The sequence below is a fragment of the Hemitrygon akajei genome, chromosome 6, assembly GCF_048418815.1.
Source record: "Hemitrygon akajei chromosome 6, sHemAka1.3, whole genome shotgun sequence".
Classification (NCBI taxonomy): domain Eukaryota; kingdom Metazoa; phylum Chordata; class Chondrichthyes; order Myliobatiformes; family Dasyatidae; genus Hemitrygon; species Hemitrygon akajei.
In genome coordinates this window covers 150,849,300-150,868,211 of record NC_133129.1, presented here as the reverse complement: position 1 = coordinate 150,868,211, position 18,912 = coordinate 150,849,300, and the positions used below count along the sequence as shown (strand labels likewise).

At 44.1% G+C, this 18,912-nt stretch overlaps 1 protein-coding gene across 5 annotated transcripts in view; it reads left to right on the top strand.

Annotated features, from left to right (window-relative positions):
- Window positions 1-3,525: 3,525 nt before the first annotated feature.
- Window positions 3,526-18,912, top strand: part of LOC140729600 (nuclear receptor-interacting protein 3-like) — a 48,067-nt gene continuing 32,680 nt past the window's right edge. For all 5 annotated transcript variants that reach the window (XR_012099366.1, XM_073049551.1, XM_073049552.1 and 2 more), the window contains exons 1-3: window positions 3,526-3,810; window positions 13,052-13,231; window positions 14,908-14,990. Coding sequence is in view for 4 of the 5 variants with exons in the window: in XM_073049551.1 (XP_072905652.1) it covers window positions 3,637-3,810; window positions 13,052-13,231; window positions 14,908-14,990 (437 nt within the window). In the remaining variant the exon portion in view is untranslated. The remainder of the gene's footprint in view (window positions 3,811-13,051; window positions 13,232-14,907; window positions 14,991-18,912) is intronic.

The window sequence follows — 18,912 nt, the reverse complement described above, 5'->3', positions numbered from 1 at the left end:
TATTAATAGGCAATCTTAACATTGTGACAAGATTATTTGGTGTAGCTGGCGAGAGGCCTCTGGAAGAAAACAGATAGCCCCAAATGGTTCACCTGATCATTGTCTCATTTCTTTGGGACAGCGGCGTAGATAAATTAACTGTAGCCCATCGAGACACCCTGAAGTTATAAAAACTGCTTGATAAATTCACTTCTTGCTTTAAAGTTACACAGCGCAGAAACAGACCCTTTGTCCATTGTAGTCTGTGCCAAGCTTGCTCTGCCCAGTCTCATCGACACGCACCATGGCCCTGCATAACCCTGCAATCCATATACTTAACCAAATTTCTCTTAAATCTTGCATTTGAACCCACATCCACCAGTTCTGCTGACAGCTCATCCCACTCAAAATCAAAAAAATAAATAAATCATTTAACCATAACAGATACGGTGAATGAAACAGCATTCCTTTGGGGCCAAGGTGCAAAAACAAACAAAATAGCATATTCAAAATAGCGAGAGAAGAAGCATATTCATGCAAAAAGGAAACATGTATACAGTCCAAGACACTCAACATGTCATGAAATTGATGTTACAGTGTCCTGACAGTGCACAGATGCACATAATCTAGCCTGTCATTCCACCACTTGAACACAGGAGGGCAGCATCGATTACCTCGATTTGTAGCCCCAACCACCCTCAGTGGAAAAAGCCTGATTGCATTTACCCATCTATACACTTCATAATTTTGTATACCTTTATCAACTCTCCCCTCAGTCTTCTACATTCCATTGAATAAAGTCCTAACCTATTCAATCTTTCCTTATAACCCTGGTCCTCTAGACTCAGCAACATCCTTGTAAATTTTTTTCTGTACTCTTTCAACCTTATTTACATCTTTCCTGTAGGTGGTGGCCAAAGCTGCGCACAGTACTACAAATCTGAGGCCACCAACATCTTGTACAACTTCAACATAACATCGCAGTCCTACATTCAATGTTTTGATTTATGAAGACCAGTGTCATAAACTCTCTTCATGACTCTACCTACCTGTGATGCCACTTTCAAAGAATTCTGTATTCCCAGATCCCTCTGGTCAACCACACTCCTCAGTGCCCTACCGTTCACTGTGTAGGTCCCACATGGTTTGTGTTCCCAAACTGCAAAACCTCACACTTGTCTGTGTCATAAGGGGGCATTGGGAATGGACCCAAATGCAAGACATAGACACTGAAGTACTAGGGAGAGGTCAACACATACAACGTGCTGGAGGAACTCAGCAGGTCAGGCAGCATCCGTGGAAATGAGCAGTCAACATTTTGGGCTGAGACCCTTCGTCAGGACAGATGAAGGGTCTCAGCCCGAAACATTGACTGCTCGTTTCCATGGATGCTGCCCGACCTGCTGAGTTCCTCCAGCGCGTTGTATGTGTTGATTTGACCCCAGCATCTGCAGTGTACTTTGTGTTTACTAGGGAGAGGACTCGGTGTATCAAGAAAGCAAGGGAAGTGGGGAAGAAATGACACTGGACAAGACTAGGAGACAGGGCATGAGCTAGGACTAGAGTAGGAAAGTGGAACCTGGACGAGGAACTAGGAAACTGGACAAGGACTCCAAGCCAAAGACTGGACAGAGACCTGGAACCTGGGTCTTGACTCGGGCTCGGACTCCGAATCCAGGCCAGGACTGGACGTGGGGGCAGGACACAGGACGCCAGGGCTGGACAAGGACATGAAACTCAGACTTCGTCTTGATCGAGGGAGAGCAGGAACGCAGATCTTAGGTCGAGGGAGAGCAAAGCAGAAGCAGGGAGAGGTGTAGCTGGACACAGACACTAGCCCTGGACGAGACCAGGACTCAGGGCCCAGGCTACGACTTAGACTGGGACACATACTGGAACCTCCTCAGAGCCTTGGACTTGAGCACAGGAACTCAGAACACAGAGCTGGGACCCCTCCTTGGAAACAAGACATAAGGCCAGGACTCATACATGGACACTAAACACAGGGGCACAAAGAGACAGTTCCAAGCTCAATGATAGATAGTTCCTTCTGTTGGCATGACAAGGCTCTGGTCTCACTCCAGCAGCTGAACCTTACAGCAATACAGGCGAGGGAGCCAGCAGGGCTTCAGAGGGAAGGAAGGGAACAGTCCAGCTTCAGGGTAACAGCAAGGACAGGATACCAACAAGACAAACCAGCAACCACACTCGAACCCAGGGCCACTTATATTCCAGCCCCAATATGAGAATCAGGTGCCTGTGATTAAGCCCAACTGAAACAACAGATAGCCAGAAGATCCGGAGTCCATGGACCGGACTGTGAACCGGAACGCAGACTTCACAGACCGGACCATGACAGTCTGCCTTATATTCCATCTGCCATTTTTCTGCAATATTGGTTTTATATTGCTATATTTCTTCACTATTTTTGGTTGGTGCAACTGTAACAAAACCCAATTTCCCCTCAGGATCAATAAAGTCTGTCTGTCTGTCATTCGCACATCTGCTGATCCATTTTACCACGTTATCACCCAATTCATTGATACAGATGAGAAACAACAATGGACTAATCACCAATCCCTGCAGCGCACCACTAGTCACGAGCCTCCAGTCAGAGAGGCAGCCATCTACTACCACTCTCTGTTTCTCCTGTAAAGCCAATGTTGAATTCAATTTACTACCTCATCATGAATGCCAAGCAACCGAACCTTCTGGACCAGTCTCCACTGTGGGACTTTGTCAAAGGCCTTGCTAAATAAAGTCCATGCGGACAGCATCCATTCAGTTCATCAACTTTCCTGCTAAATTTGCTTTCTCAAAAAACCTGCATTATAAAGTACTTTTAAAAGCACAAATAAAATACCTTTGCTCTATATGTAAAGTAAGATCCAATACTGTATTGCATTTTATAACTTAACGACATTGAAGGCTGAATTGCACTTGAACCTTGAGGGAATTGTATGATTGGGTTATCATAGAGTATTCATTGACGAATCAATGAATGGACTGGAGTGCATGCCTCAGTGGGAACCCGGAACAAAGTCAATTCATTCAGAAAGAGGTCCCATAATGACATGGCATAACGATGGCAATTTCTGATAAAAGCAGGGCAATTTCTCCAGAAAAAAATACAGTGAGTGGAGGATAGCTGGATATAAATTAAGTGCCTTATATTAATCTTAATCAATTACAGTAACAATCATAGATCTTCTATCTATGGGGGAAGGCAGCAGACTGAGTTTGAGAGGAAAAATGGATCAGCCATGATGAAACGGCAGAGGAGACTCGATGGGCCAAATGGCCTGATTCTGCTCCTATATCTGGGGTTTATCTTCATTCACCTTCCAATAATATCCAGTTAGGTGGGTTGTATTATCGCTGCCGTGTGCAGGCTTGAAATGGGGACAAGCACGTTCTGTTCAAGAGTAGAGGAGTGGTTGGCAGAAGATGTTTCTGCGGATCCGAACCCTGCATCGCACAGGGGCTGGAACCTGCGTGTCAATCACGGGAGGATGAGCGGCGTCCCTTTAAAAGCCAGCTGCCTAAGCAGTGCTTCTCATTGCTGCTTGGAGATTCTGAGGATTCCCAGAAAAGCCGCGGAGATTTCCTTTTGCCGTCAATATTTTCGTTGATCGACAATTTTCTTGCCTCGGTGGAATGTTCTACTCGGACATTCTGAGAGAAACCCGACAGCAGCAGATGGATATCCGAGAGGCTGCCTCTCTGCGCCAGCAGAGGCGAATGAAACAAGCCATTCAGTTCATCCATAAAGACTCGATGGATCTACTGCCCCTCGACGGCCTCAAAAAACTGGGCACATCCAAAGAGACGGTAAGTGAACGCGTCATAGGGACAAATCCCAGTCAGCGGGGTAGCCGGACAGAGCGGGCTCTGAGGAATGGCCACCCTGTGGTCAGCGGGGTAGCCGGACAGAGCAGGCTATGAGGAATGGCCACCCTGTGGTCAGCGGGGTAGCCGGACAGAGCAGGCTATGAGGAATGGCCACCCTGTGGTCAGCGGGGTAGCCGGACAGAGCGGGCTATGAGGAATGGCCACCCTGTGGTCAGCGGGGTAGCCGGACAGAGCGGGCTATGAGGAATGGCCACTCTGTGGTCAGCGGGGTAGCCGGACAGAGCGGGCTCTGAGGAATGGCCACTCTGTGGTCAGCGGGGTAGCCGGACAGAGCGGGCTATGAGGAATGGCCACTCTGTGGTCAGCGGGGTAGCCGGACAGAGCGGGCTATGAGGAATGGCCACCCTGTGGTCAGCGGGGTAGCCGGACAGAGCGGGCTATGAGGAATGGCCACTCTGTGGTCAGCGGGGTAGCCGGACAGAGCGGGCTATGAGGAATGGCCACCCTGTGGTCAGCGGGGTAGCCGGACAGAGCGGGCTATGAGGAATGGCCACTCTGTGGTCAGCGGGGTAGCCGGACAGAGCGGGCTATGAGGAATGGCCACCCTGTGGTCAGCGGGGTAGCCGGACAGAGCGGGCTATGAGGAATGGCCACCCTGTGGTCAGCGGGGTAGCCGGACAGAGCAGACTATGAGGAATGGCCACCCTGTGGTCAGCGGGGTAGCCGGACAGAGCGGGCTATGAGGAATGGCCACCCTGTGGTCAGCGGGGTAGCCGGACAGAGCGGGCTTTGAGGAATGGCCACTCTGTGGTCAGCGGGGTAGCCGGACAGAGCAGGCTATGAGGAATGGCCACTCTGTGGTCAGCGGGGTAGCCGGACAGAGCAGACTATGAGGAATGGCCACCCTGTGGTCAGCGGGGTAGCCGGACAGAGCAGACTATGAGGAATGGCCACCCTGTGGTCAGCGGGGTAGCCGGACAGAGCGGGCTTTGAGGAATGGCCACTCTGTGGTCAGCGGGGTAGCCGGACAGAGCAGACTATGAGGAATGGCCACTCTGTGGTCAGCGGGGTAGCCGGACAGAGCAGGCTATGAGGAATGGCCACTCTGTCTCCGTTTGCTCAGTATGTCGGTATATGATGACCATCGGGGCGATGGAGTGCTCACAGTCAGGGGTATCTCACTGAACTGTGGGCTCCTGCAGGCTGCTGAGGTGCCATTAGATTTTTATGAACTCCGAGCCTCTGGATTTCGGATTAATCTTGCGCGTCCATTCTCTGTACAGAAAAATGCCCTGTTCGTGACAATTTCACAAGCCAGCCGCTCCCAATCAGTTTCACTCGTTCCTCTCTGGGACAAGGATTGGTGCGGAGGTATAGCACAGATGAGGCAAGAAAGCCGGGGTTTCTGGCCGGAATAGATACCATGGGTCAAATAGTCTACCTAGCGCTGATATTCTTCTTGATTCTTGAAAACGTTTTAAATCGATTAAAAGAGAACACAGACGCTGGAGGGACTCGGCGAGCCCGCAGAGGGAAATGGACAGTGGATGTATGGGGTCGAGACCCTCACCTGTTCTGAAGATGTGGCTGAGTTCCTCCAGCAGTTTGTTATTGTTCCGGATTCCAATATCTGCGGCCTCTCGGGTCAGTATAATTAAAGTATTTGTTTCGCTTGATCAAACCAAGTATTAAAACTAATCTACTGTCAAACGTTTTCTTTCCGATTGATGTTGGACATGCTGCCATAATTTAATTGGACTAATGAGCACAATGCCAAAATTAAGGAAAGAAAACGAGACGCTGGTATAACAGGAGGGATATCGATATCAGAATCAGAAATCTAGCTTAATATCACCGGCATATGTCGTGAAATTTGTTAACTTTGCGGCAGCAGGGCGATGCAATACATAATAATACATATTGTACGTTGTATGGTTTACAGCATTGTCGGTGGTTAAAATTTAACGAAGCCCAATATTTTGATCCATCGAAGTATTTGCTCACTGGGTGAAGAAGATTGCCCTTGTATCCCCTCTAAATGTCTTCCCTCTTGCCCTAAATCTGTCTCTTCCCCTGCCCTAAATCTATGTCCTCTAGTTTTATCTGCCTCTGAAATGGAGAAAAGTTTCCAGCAAAGTTCAAAGTCAATGTATTATCAAGAGTACATCTATGTCATCAGATAGGACCCTGAGATTCATTTTCCTGCAGACAGACACGGTAAATAGAAACATTACAGAGTTGGTGAAAACCTGCACACACAGAAGGATGAACAACCAATGTGCAAAAAACAACAAATGGTGCGGATGCAAATGTGAAAAGAAATAATAAGCAATAGATGTCTGAGTTGCAGAGCCCTTAAAATCGAGTCCATAGGTTGTGGAATCCTATACCTACTGTACGTATATATGCACCAGTATACCTAATACCATCAGAATTTCATATTCCTCAATTGCATCCCATCTTAATCCCCTCCACTCTAGGGAGAACAGACCCAGCAACTGCTATTTCTCCTCAAAATTGAAATGCTTTACCCCAGGTAACACCCTGGTGAATCTCTGCACTCTCTCCAGCAAGATCACATCATTCCTTTAACATGGTGACTGGAACTGCACATGGTACTCCAGTTAAGGTCTGATCAATGTTTTATAAAGTTGGACCATAATGTCCCTGCTTCTGTATTCAGTTCCCCATCTAACTAAAGCCAGTATACCAAATACCTTCCTAGCTACATTATCTACCTGTGTGCCTACCTTCAAGGATCTATGGATCTGTACTCAAAGGTCCCTCTCTTCTTCAATTGTCCCCAAAAACTCTACCATTCATAGTGTTTTAGTCTCATTAAGACTCCCAGAATATAGGAAAATATACCGTTATAATTAATACACCACTTTAACCAGTTCAGAGTTGTAATGGTTGGAATCTAATGCTTGAAATCTGCTTGTGCGTTATTACTAATGTGCAGTGAAGCCTATAAATTCTGGTTAAACTTTTATGTTCTTTCCAAGGCAGTCTTTCAGGGTCTAGAATAACTAACCAGTTGCAGTTATTCTGAAAAGACTGATGAAATCAGTATGGACTTGGCAAACTCTGTGTGAGAATGAGTGAGTGAGAGATAGAGAGTTGTTGGGCAGGTGGGCGGATGTGTGTAAAAGAGGAGTGTTCTACTACTGCTATTTTTTTGCTGGGACACTGCACATGCCCAACAAAGCATTTTCAATGTAATCCTGAAAGTTCCTTCTCCATTTTAAGTGGTAATGGGCCAGGAATTCCCACAGGCTAGTTGGAATATTCTGTTTTTTTTCCCAAGGAGAATTTGTCCTTGAGGAAATATCTACATTTAATCTAATTACCATCACCAGAATGTTGATAAATCTGTGCTCAAGGCAGATTCAAAGGCTGAAACCTACTTGTTTGGCAGATTGAGGACATTTTATTGATAGTCCACCAGACGATTTAATTTTTAGTTTCATTAATTCTCTTATTTTAAGTGTTAAAACCATAAGGAATTAGAGCAGAATTAGGCCATTGAGTCTGCTCTGCTCTCTGCCATTTGATTACTTCTGAATTATTTTCCCCCTCAACACCGTTTTCCTGCCTTCTCCCTGTAACCTGAATTGAAAACATCATGTGTGGTCCCAGTACCCAAGTAGGACCAACTGAAAGTATTGAGTGACTACCATCCAGTGGCCCTGACATCACACATCATGAAGACCCTGGCGAGGCTGCTCTTGGCTCACCTCTGACCCCTGGTCAGATCAGCCCTCAATCCCCTGCAGTTTGCCTACCTGGAGGACACTGGAGTTGATGATGCTGTCATCTACCTGCTGAGCAGAACCTGCTCCCATTGGATAAGCAGGGCAGCTCTGTGACGATCATGTTTTTTGAATTCTCAGTTGATTCTAATACCACACAGCCCTCGTTGTTGGGGGGAAAACTCTGTTCAGTGCAGACTGGCACTTCCACTGTATCCTGGATAATGGACGACCTGACTGGCAAACCACAGTAAGGCTTCAGAGCTGTGTGACTGACATGGCTATAAGCAGCATTGGAGTCCCAAAGTATTGGCTGCCTTCTTGTTTACCCTGTATACCTCAGACCTTAGATACAACACTGAGTCATGTCATCTGCTGAAATCCTCTGATGACTCAGCAATAGTTGGGTGTATTAAGGGAGGACGGGTGGATGAATATCGTGACTTGGAGGAGGACCTTGTCAAATGGTGCAAGCTGAATCATCTGCAGCTCAACATCAGTAAGACAAAGGAGACAGTGATGGACTTTAGGAAGACTAAGCCTGCATTGCTCCCTGTTACTATTGATGGTGAGGATCTGGATGTAGAGAAGACCTACAAGTACCTGGGAGTGCACCTGGATAACAGACTTGAGTGCAGCATCAACACAGAGGCTGAGTCCAAGAAGGGGCAGAGTTGCCTCTACTTCCTGAGGAGACTAGGGTCCCTTGGAGTATGCAGGCCTCTCTTTCACATGTTCTGCGAGTCTGTTGTCAGCAGTACAAACTTCTATGTGGTGGTGTGCTGGGACAATGGCATCAATACGGTTGATGCCAAAAGGCTCAATGAACTGATTAGAAAGGTTGTCTCTGTTATAGGAGTCAAACTGGACACACTGGAGGCTGTGGTAGAACAAAGGACCCTCTGGAAAATCCTGGCAATTCTGGACAACGTTTCTCACTCTCTGCATGCCACCTTCCCTGAATGGAGAAGCACTTTTAGAAATAGACTAAGACAACCGTGCTGCTCCAAAGAGCATTTCATGAGGTCATTCTCACCCTCGGCCATTAGGCTCTATAATGAGTCAACCTATAGCCAAGGAAGTGATGACTCCCTCCAGTTAGACTGTTTGAGGTAACACTTTTTACTCCTTCTACTTCTCTTCTAATATTTATATCTGTGCCCTTGGTATGCGACTGTGACACTGTAATTTCCTTTGGGATCAATAAAGTATCCATTTATCTATATAAGCTTTGATGCCCTTAATGAATTCCACAAATTCACTCTGGCTAAAGAAGTACCCCCTCATCTCTGTTCTAAAGGGACATCCTTGTACTCTGAGGCTATGCCTCTGGTCCTAGACTTGCCCAGTATAGGAAACATCCTCTCCAAGTCTGCTCTATACTTAGCCTTTTAATATTCGGTAGGTTGCATCCTTCTAAACTCCAGTGAGTAAAGGCCCAAAGATGGTTCCCGTATGTTAACCCTCTCATTCCCAGCATCATTCTCGTAAACCTCCTCTCCAATGCCAGCACATTCTTTCTTAGATAAGGAGCCCAAAAATGCTCACAATATTTGAGACAGTCTGACAAATGCCTTATAAAGCCTCACCATTACATCTTTGCTTGTACATTTTAGTCTTTGGAAATGAATGTTATCATTGCATTTGCCTTTCTTACCACCCACTTAACCTGCAAGTTAACCTTTAGGGAATGCTGCACTGAGGCTCCAAGTCCCTTTGCATCCCCAATTTCTGAATTTGCTCTCTGTTTAGAAAATAGTCTATGCCTTTATTCCTTCTGCCAAAATCTATGAGCATTCACTTCCCTACACTGTATTCATCTGTCACGCCTTTGCCCGGTCTCCTAATATGTCCATGTCCTCTGCAGACTCCCTGATTTCTCAACGTTGCCTGCCCCTCCACTTATCTTTGTATCATCTGCAGACTTGGCCACAAAGCCATCAATTGCATAATCCAGATCATTAACAGATAACATGAAAAGGAGCAGTCCCAACACCGACCCCTGTGGAACACCAGCAGTCACCAGCAGCCAACTATGAAAGGCCACCTTTATTGCCACTCTTTGCCTCCTGCCAGGCAGCCAATCTTCTTTTCATGCTAATATCTTTCCTGTAATACCGTGGGCTACTATCTTGTTTAGCATCCTAATGTATGGTGCCTTGTCATGGGCCTTCTGAAAATCCAAATAAATAACATCCATTGACTCTGCTTTGTCTATCCTACCTGCTATTTCCTCAAAGAATTCCAACAGATTCGTCAGGCAAGGTTTACCCCAAAGGGAACCATGCTGACTTTGGCCTATTTTATCATGTGCCTCAGAGTATCTGAAATCTCATTCTCAATAATGAACTCCAAATCTATAACTTCCTGTCTTTTACCTCCCTCCCTTCTTAAAGTGTGGAGTTAACCCCAATGTAGATTAAGTAAAGCAGAATACTGAGGCTTAAGGTTCTGACTACGAGGTCACTGACCTCAGACTTCAATTCTGAATCTCTTTCTTTTAATCACAGTATTAATGCGGCTGCTCCAGTTGCATTAATGGTCATTGGTGTTCCCCAGTGTGCTGTTGGTGAAATACTCATTGATGACAATGCTATTGAGTACTAAAGGTAGCTGCTTATACATTTCCTTGATGTTAAAAGCCTAGCACTTACTGGCACAAATGACATATGCTACTTAATCCATACCTGAATGTTGTCTTGCTCCTTTGTTTGTTGAGGAGTTCAAAATGGATGGAAGCATTGTGCGATTATCAGCAACCATTTCCACTTCTGAACTTATAATGGTAGGCAGGTCATTGACGAAGCAGGAGAAGATAGTTTGGCCCTAACGAAGACATACAGTGATGCCATGAGGATAGAGTGAATGACTTCCAGCAATCGTAACCATCTTCCTTCGTGTAAGGCATGGACCAACCACTGACAACAGTTTTTCATATACCGTCTGGGTAGTCTCCAGCCCCTTGATATGAACATCGAATCCTCCAACTTCCAGTAATTCCCTCCCTCTCTCTTCCCCTATCACACTTTCACTCTACCTCCTCTTCTAGCTGCCTATCACCTCTCTCATGATTCTGCCGCCTTCTACTACCCGTAGTGCTTTCCCCTTACATTCCTTCTTCACCTTTCCTGCCTATCCCCTCCCTGCTTCCCCTCCCCCAACCCTTGATCTTTCCTCTGATTGGTTTTTCCACCTGCACCTTCCCCATCCCCCCCACCTTCTTTATAGGGCCCCTGCCCCCTCCTCCTTCAGTCCTGACGAAGGGTCTCGACCTGAAACATTGACTGCTCCTTTCAACAGATGCTGCCCGACCTGCTGAGTTTACCCAGCTTGTTTGTACATGTTGATTTGACCACAGCATCTGCAGTGTACTTTGTGTTAACATTTTTCTCTTTATATCTATTAATTTTTTAAAAGGGTCCTTGGTGAATCATTAATTCGAATACTGCCTTGATATCAGGAGCAGTTACTCTCTCCTCACTTCTAGAATTCTGCTCTTTATGTCGAGGCTGTGAGAGGTCCTGGCTTGGATGAAGAGGACAGGTCGTCACTCCTATGGGTGGGAAGTTGTTTGATCCCATTGCCTTTGCTGTAATCCATGCCCTCAGCCATGTTTATATGATATGAAGTGAATCAAATTGACTGAAGACTGGGTGTAACAAAACCCAATTTCCCTCGGGATCAATAAAGTATGTCTGTCTGTCTGTGATGGTGCAAATCTCAGGAAGAAACTGAGATGAATCATTGGCTGGATATGACCACTGAAAATTGTTGCGAAAACTTTGTCTTTAACAATTATGCCATGGGCTTCTCCAAGGATGGAATGTCCTTGGAATCATCTGATAGTTGTTTAATTGATATCCATCTGTCCCCCTACATCTACATCTAGGCATGATAGAACTGCAGAGTTTTCATTCAATCTGTTGGCTTTAAGATCACATCCCTCTGTTTGTTGATTGTTGTTTCTGCTGTTGTATACACATCTGGTCCTGTATTGCAGTTTAGTTTGATTGACACTCATTTTTAGGTAGGCTGGAACTACTCCCAGCATACCTTCTACACTCTTCATGAGCCGGAATTAACCTCTTCACTTGATGCTAATGATAGTGAGGATTGTATCAGGCCATGTGGTTAGATTGTGGTGGCATATGTTTCTGCTACTGGTGGTCCACAGTACCTCCTGGATGCTTAAGTTTGAGCTGGCAGATCTGTTAAATGTCCACAGTCTAGGAACATTCAGTGCCCTTGCTTGTATCAAGTAGTGCTCAACTTGGAGACACAATGATTCATCACCTGAGAGGTGGCAGTGGATGATAATCAGGAGTAGGTTTTTTTGCTTGTGTTTGACTTAATGTTGGGAGTCTTTATGGGGGCTCCCTATTGAGGAGTTCCAAGGGCCATTTTTCCCACTGAACTCCCAGCAGTAGTGGTCCCCTATAATCTTAATGAATCAACAACCCACATGATCTATTGCTGTTCCCAATTTGTTCAATTAATTCCCCAATTTGGACACTAAATCCCAAATGTATATGAGGAGGACCTTTCAAGGCTGACTGAACTTGGTGCTACCGTTCACATCAAATGGTCCATCTGGTTTTGTTCTTCCTCCATTTCAACAAGGTGGCCACAGTTCAACTGCGTGGCTTGCTTCACAGTCAACTGTACCTGTCAGTCTGGAGTTGCAGATGGGCAGATAGGCAAATGTAGCAGATTTCTTCCTTTCCTCCTCTCCCCACACCCCCCAACACTATATCCTCCCCAGAGCACACATCGAGTCTCAATGTACAATGCCGAAGGCCTACAAAAGAGAGGTCAGAGTGAAAGGGGGAGCTGAACTGGAAGGCATCAAAAAAGACAAAGCATGTTTGTAGACTGAATGCAGGTGTTCCACATAAGATACCCAAACATGCTTTTATTTTGGCAATTTGCACTTTAAGGAGCAAAAGAAACGGATGTTCCAACCCATCACGCTTAATCCTCTTTTCAATAATGACTTATCTTTTACATCAGACTCACTCTAATGCACCCATAAACACAATATCCCTTGATTTCCTTAATATCTAAAATGCTATTAATCTCTTTCTTTAATATACACAGCCATTAACTCTCCATAGGCATCTTTGGCTGAGAAGATACAGCACCCCAGGTGAAGAAATTTCCTCTTATCCTTGTTTTGAAGGCCTGTCCTTCATTTTGAAATAATAGTGCCTCAGTGTGTACAATCCATGGTACTAAACATCGTAGCCAAGAGAAGCAGCATCTCTATAGCTACCCTGTCAAGTCCCATTAGGACTTTGCACATTTCAGTTTCATCTAAACTTGAGAGTATAGATCCTATCCACTTAAACTCTCCCTAGCGGGAAAATCACAATTTAGGAATTAATCTGATCCATTTGTTCACTATAGATGTTCAGAGTGTCAAAGTCATGCAAACTGTATTGATTATAATTTTTGAAATTTTATTTTAGCAACCACACAACATTTTACAGAGACGCTTGTTAGAAAGCAACTTGTCTAAACTTCGAGCCAACAACCGAGGGACATGGCCTTCTAATAATTCATTTCCGATGCAGAGCAATAGCTTCCATCAGGTTAAACAGGAATTTCACAGAACTCAGGATGATGATCTGATATTTGTGTGTTGCAAGGTAATTTTGTATTCCTTAAAATATATGACATTATTTTGGTTAGGAATGTCATTGTTCGCTTCAATTGTTTGCATGCTTTTTTTTCCTCTTGTGCATCAGATGTCAGTCTATTATTTTTAGTTTCATTCTTTTTTTTCCATTCTTTAATTGGGTTCTTTCGGGTTTCTTGCTTTGTGCAAGCAAATCTCAAAGTTGTATAATTTATACATTCTCTGATAATGAGTGCACTTGAATCTTGAATTATCAGCCAACCAATTTTAAATAAGCTTTGCATATTGTTCCATTTATGAAAATAGTACAGTAATTCTACTTCAGTCGTGTCAGTATCTAAAAACGGAAAGACAAACCAGCATGCCTCTTTATTATCTGCTGTGGTACAGCAGTTGATTTTCCATGTTTGTATGTGATATCACTAACACATTATTTATCCTTGCAGATATAACACTACTTTTATTCTAATCACCTATTTTCCATTTCCCAATGATAAATTATATTACAGAGGGATAAGGGAAGGTATCTCAGGGGGTGAGTTACCACTTATGAGTAACAATACTCCATAGTACAAAGAGACTCTCAATTTCTGTGATGTCTGAATCTGATCACAAGCTGTTTTAATTTTAGACAACCCAGTCATTAATTGTGGCACTTAAGTTCAGCTCTCTGTTCTAAGATGAAGAACACTCCTGATTTACCGTTTGCTAATGCTTGGTACAATTAATGCTGCATGATTTATGAGTCTGCTTATCATTACTGCAGCCTTGTCGTAGTGTCATGGAGAGTTACGTCACAGACACAGGCCCTCCAGTCCGAGTCAACATTGATCATTAGGCACCTCTTTTTACAATAATTCTACCGTAACCCATTTTGATCATCCCATATTCTCATCAACTGGCTCCCACCTATAAGATATAGGAGTAGAATTATGTCATTTGGCCCATCTAGTCTACTCCGCCATTTCATCATGGCCGACCCATTTTCCCTCTCAGCCCCAATCTCCTGCCTTCTCCCTGTATCTCTTCATGCCCTGACTAACCAAGAATCTATTAACCTCTGCCTAAAATATACCCAATGATTAGGTCTCCATAGCTGCCTGAGGAAATGAATTCCATAGATTCATCACTCTCTGACTAAGGAAATTCCTCCTCATCTCCATTCTAAAAGGATGCCCCTCTATTCTGAGGCTGTGTTCTCTGGTCTTAGACTCTTCCATCATAGGAAACATCCTCTCCACATCCATTCTATTGAGGCCTTTCAATATTCGATAGGTTTCAACAAAGTCACCCTTCATTCTTCTGAATTCCAGTGAGTAGAAGCCCAGAGCCATCAAACGCTCCTCATACGACAAGCTTTTCAATCCTGGAATCATTTCTATGAACCCTCTCCCAACATCAGTTCATCCTTTCTTAGATAACCCTTTAAATTCCACATCTCACCTACACACTAGGATTTACAGTGCCCAATCATCCTGCCAACCTGAACAATTTTAGGATGTTGTGAAAAAACAGAGTACCTGGTAAAACCCCCCACATTTTCAGGGAGAGCATAGAAACTTCACAAAGACAGCACCGAGGGTCCAGACTGTATCTGGGTTGCTGGACCTGTTCCGTTGCTACAATAATACTATTGGCTTTGCAATTTACCGTGGATGGTTCTAAGTCTATTTTCAATTTTTAAAGTGTGCTGGATTAGAGATGAAATTACAGATTGACACCGGCTCTCAAAATAATCTCATTTCATCTGCCTGTGTGGATAAACTAGGGTAAGTCATCATGCATTTCTTATACTCCTTCAACATCACACTGCAACAAATATAACCACATGTTTTATTGGAATGAACTGTGCTTTTTTTCCATGTGATGGGATGGGAATATCTGTAGTGTGAATGTACAGATATCACCACAGATGGTTGGAATAATGAGCTGTCCTGGCTGGAGACCTATTGAGATTTGTAACTTAAGCAGAAACGCTTCAGAAATAGGAGTAGCCATACTCAAAAGATGTTTATGTTAACATTTGACGATTATACAATAATATTACTGTATGAAAGACTGTGGGAAACAGAAAAGCAGGAAAACACCACTGCCACAAAAATGAAAACATTTGCTGCATCATTAGTTGCGTAGCACAATTGGATTTTTTCTTTTGATTTATCATTTCAACCGATGGAAAATTTAATTGATTTAGAGGTAAATTATAGCGGGGCCTGTATTCAGAGTGCCAAGTTGGAATATACTTTGGAACTGAATTTCACCATTGCATAAATTATAAATTTAAATGCAATAGAGCAAACTGCTGGGGCAGCTCAGTAGGTCAAGCAGCATCAGGACTCTTTACCATGGACAGAGGGCATTTGACGCACCGAGTTCCTCCAACAGCTGGTTTGTGCTCAGACTATAGTATCTACAGTCTTGTGACTCCATTATGAATTTGGTATGTTGTAAGGACAGGGGCATCACTGCCTGGCATGGTGGTGGGGTGGGTGGGCACTGCACAGGACCAAACCGAAAGAAGCTGCATAGGGTCGTAAATTTAATCAGCTCTATCTTGGGTACTCGCCTACAAAGTACCCAGGACATTTCAGGGAGCAGTGTTTCAGAAAGGCAGCGTCCATTATTAAGGACCTTCAGCACCCAGGGCATGCCCTTTTCTCACTGTTACCATCAGGTAGGAGGTACAGAAGCCTGAAGGCACACACTCAGTGATTCATGAACAGCTTCTTCCCCTCTGCCATCTGATTCCTAAATGAACACTGAACCCATGAACACCTCCTCACTATTCTTATTTCTGTTTTTGCATGATATTTAATCTATTCAATATACATATACTGTAATTCATTTACTTATTTACTTTTTTTCCTTCTCTATTATGTATTACATTGAACCGCTGTGGTTAAGTTAACAAACTTCATGACACGTTGGTGATAATAAAGCTAATTCTGATTTTGATTCTAATAGTATTATTAAAATACAAAACAGATGCTTCTGATTCATTAACAGCGTGCAACCAGGGCTGATGAATAAATCAAGAAGCAGTGACTGTAATGCCAATCTTCTATCACAGGAGTGTCAAATCTACAGTTGATCCGGTGGACACAAAATGTCTTTGGGGCCTAGACATTTGATTGCAAAGTGATGCTTCACTTCAGCAATGTGCCATTACTAATGCACAGAGTTAAATATTACGCTGACAATTCCTGGGTGATTTTGCCCAATATTCCCTATGCAGTGATACTTTGGGAGAACTGTGGAGAAAGTAGATGAGGTTGGCTGAGGCATTGCCATTGTCAGGCAGTCCCAGAACAACTGATCCTTCGCAGTGCATTACCAAACTGGAACCCCGCTCACTGATCCCTTCCTAGTTGCTTCCTCCTGCCACTCGAATCATACATCCCGTCCACCCAGTCTTCAGTATACCCATATGTGCACATGCACACACAATAGTCCTGCGACCCTGGCCTTGGTTACGCATTAAAGCTCTGAATCTCTCCTTGGCAATCTCCCAAAATCCATTGTAGGGGAGTTCAGAACATTGTTGGTAAGAATAACATTTATTGTCTTCCTTAATTATTCTCTATGTCACATACTCGAAGAGCTAAAGTCATTGTGGCGAAAGTACCACAGTGGCATTGGGGAGAGAATTGCAGGATTTTGCCCCATAGTAATGCCATTCGACAACAGGAGGCAGCTTGACTGGAGGAGGGTAATGTTGTTACGCAAGATGCCTGCTGCTTTTGTCATTCCAGATGGTGGGATACTGTCAAAGAAGCATTTCTGAATTGTTGTAATGCATCTTGTAATAGATCATTGGAGTGTGTGAATGTACAAGCAGCTGAAAATCACCAGTCAGGTGGCCATTTTCATTTGGATGTCATTGAGACTCCTGAATTTTGGAGTTGCTTTGATCCAACCATTGAATCAAAATTAGGTTTATTGTCATCGACACAGTCATGAAATTTGTTGTTTTGAGGCAGGAGTGCAGGCATAACAAATTACTTTAAGTTACAATGAAAAATGAATAACTAGTACAATAATAAAGGAATAGCTAGGTAGTAGTCATGGGTTCATGGGCTGTTCAGAAAGCTGATGGCAGAGGGGAAGAAGCCCTTCTTAAAACATTGAGTGTGGTCTTCAGGCTCCTGTACCCTCTCCCTGACAGTAGTAACAAGTGGGCATATCCTAGATGGTGACGGTGCTTAATGTTGGATGTCTCCTTCTTTCTAGTACCCCCTTTTGAAAATGTCCTAACTAGCAGGGAGGTTTGTGTCTGTGATGGAGCTGGCTGAATCCACAACTCTCTGCAGCCTCTTACAATCCTCTGCATTGGTACTTCCACACCAGACGGAGATGCATCTATTTAGACCTGTTGTTGTTTGTTTCAAGATTGTTTCTTGTCATTGTTCAGTACACAAGTGTAAAAGAAAAGAAATGACTGTTACTCTGGATTTGATGCAGCATAAAAAACACAACTAAAAAAACAAAAAATGCATGATAAATATAAAAGCAATCTTGTAAAACAGAATGCTCTCTATGATACATCTGTAGAAAGCTGCTAGAGTCTTCGGGGGCCAAATCTCCTCTAACTCCTAATGAGGTATAGAGGCTGGCATGCTTTTATCATGATTGCATCAATATGCTGGGCTGACAATGTTTATGCCCAGGAATTTGAAACTGCTCACCCTTTCCACTGGTGGCCCCTCAGTGACGAATAGTGTGTGTTTGCTCGACATCCTCTTCCTGAAGTCCACAATCAGTTCCTTGGTCTTGCTGACATTGAGTGAAGGTGATTGTTGTGACACCACTCAACCAGCCTTCCCATTGCAATCTCAGATTTTGCCAACAGCTGCTTTATCATAGGCGAATATATAGATGTCAGTTCAGCTGTGCCTAACCACACAGTCATGAGTGTACGGAGTGTAGAACAGTGGGATAAGCAGGCATCATCGAGGTGTGCTTGTGTTGATTATCAACAAGGAGGATATGTTATGACCAATCCAAACTGAGTGTGGTCTCCCGATGAGGAAGACAAGAATCCAATTCCAAAGGTGATACAGAGGCTCAGTTTTGAAGCTTGTTGATCAGTACTGATGGGATGATGGTATTGATTACTGAGCTGTAATCAATAAATTGCAGCTTGATGCCGGCATTACTGGTGGTCCAAAGCCCAGTGGAGAGCCAGTAACATTGCATGTGTTGTAGACCTGTTGTGGTGGTAGGCAGACTGCATGGGGTCCAGGTCTTTGCTCAGACAGGAGTTAATTCTATCCAGGACTAACCTCTCAAAGCACTTTATCACAGTAGATATGAGAGCTATCAGATGATAGTCATCGAGGCAGCTCACCCTGTTCTCCTTCAGCACCAGTATGATTGTTACCCTTTTGAAGTAGGTGAGAGGTCGAAGATTTCCATGAACACTCCTACCAGTTGGTTAGCACAGGTTTTCAGTATGCGCCAGGTACACTATCAGGGCTTTACGTCTTGATTTAATGATTATTAACATTCTGGGCCAACCACAGTTGGGTTCATTGTTTTCATGTGTGAATTACTTAATACAGAGTTGTGTATCAGAGATTGTCCACAAATTCTTCCTTTTAAAGGAAAATATGCAGATGGCCATAAAGAAATGAGTCATGATCTCTCTTGTTACCTGAGGACAAATATTGCACACACAAATCTTCTGGCAAG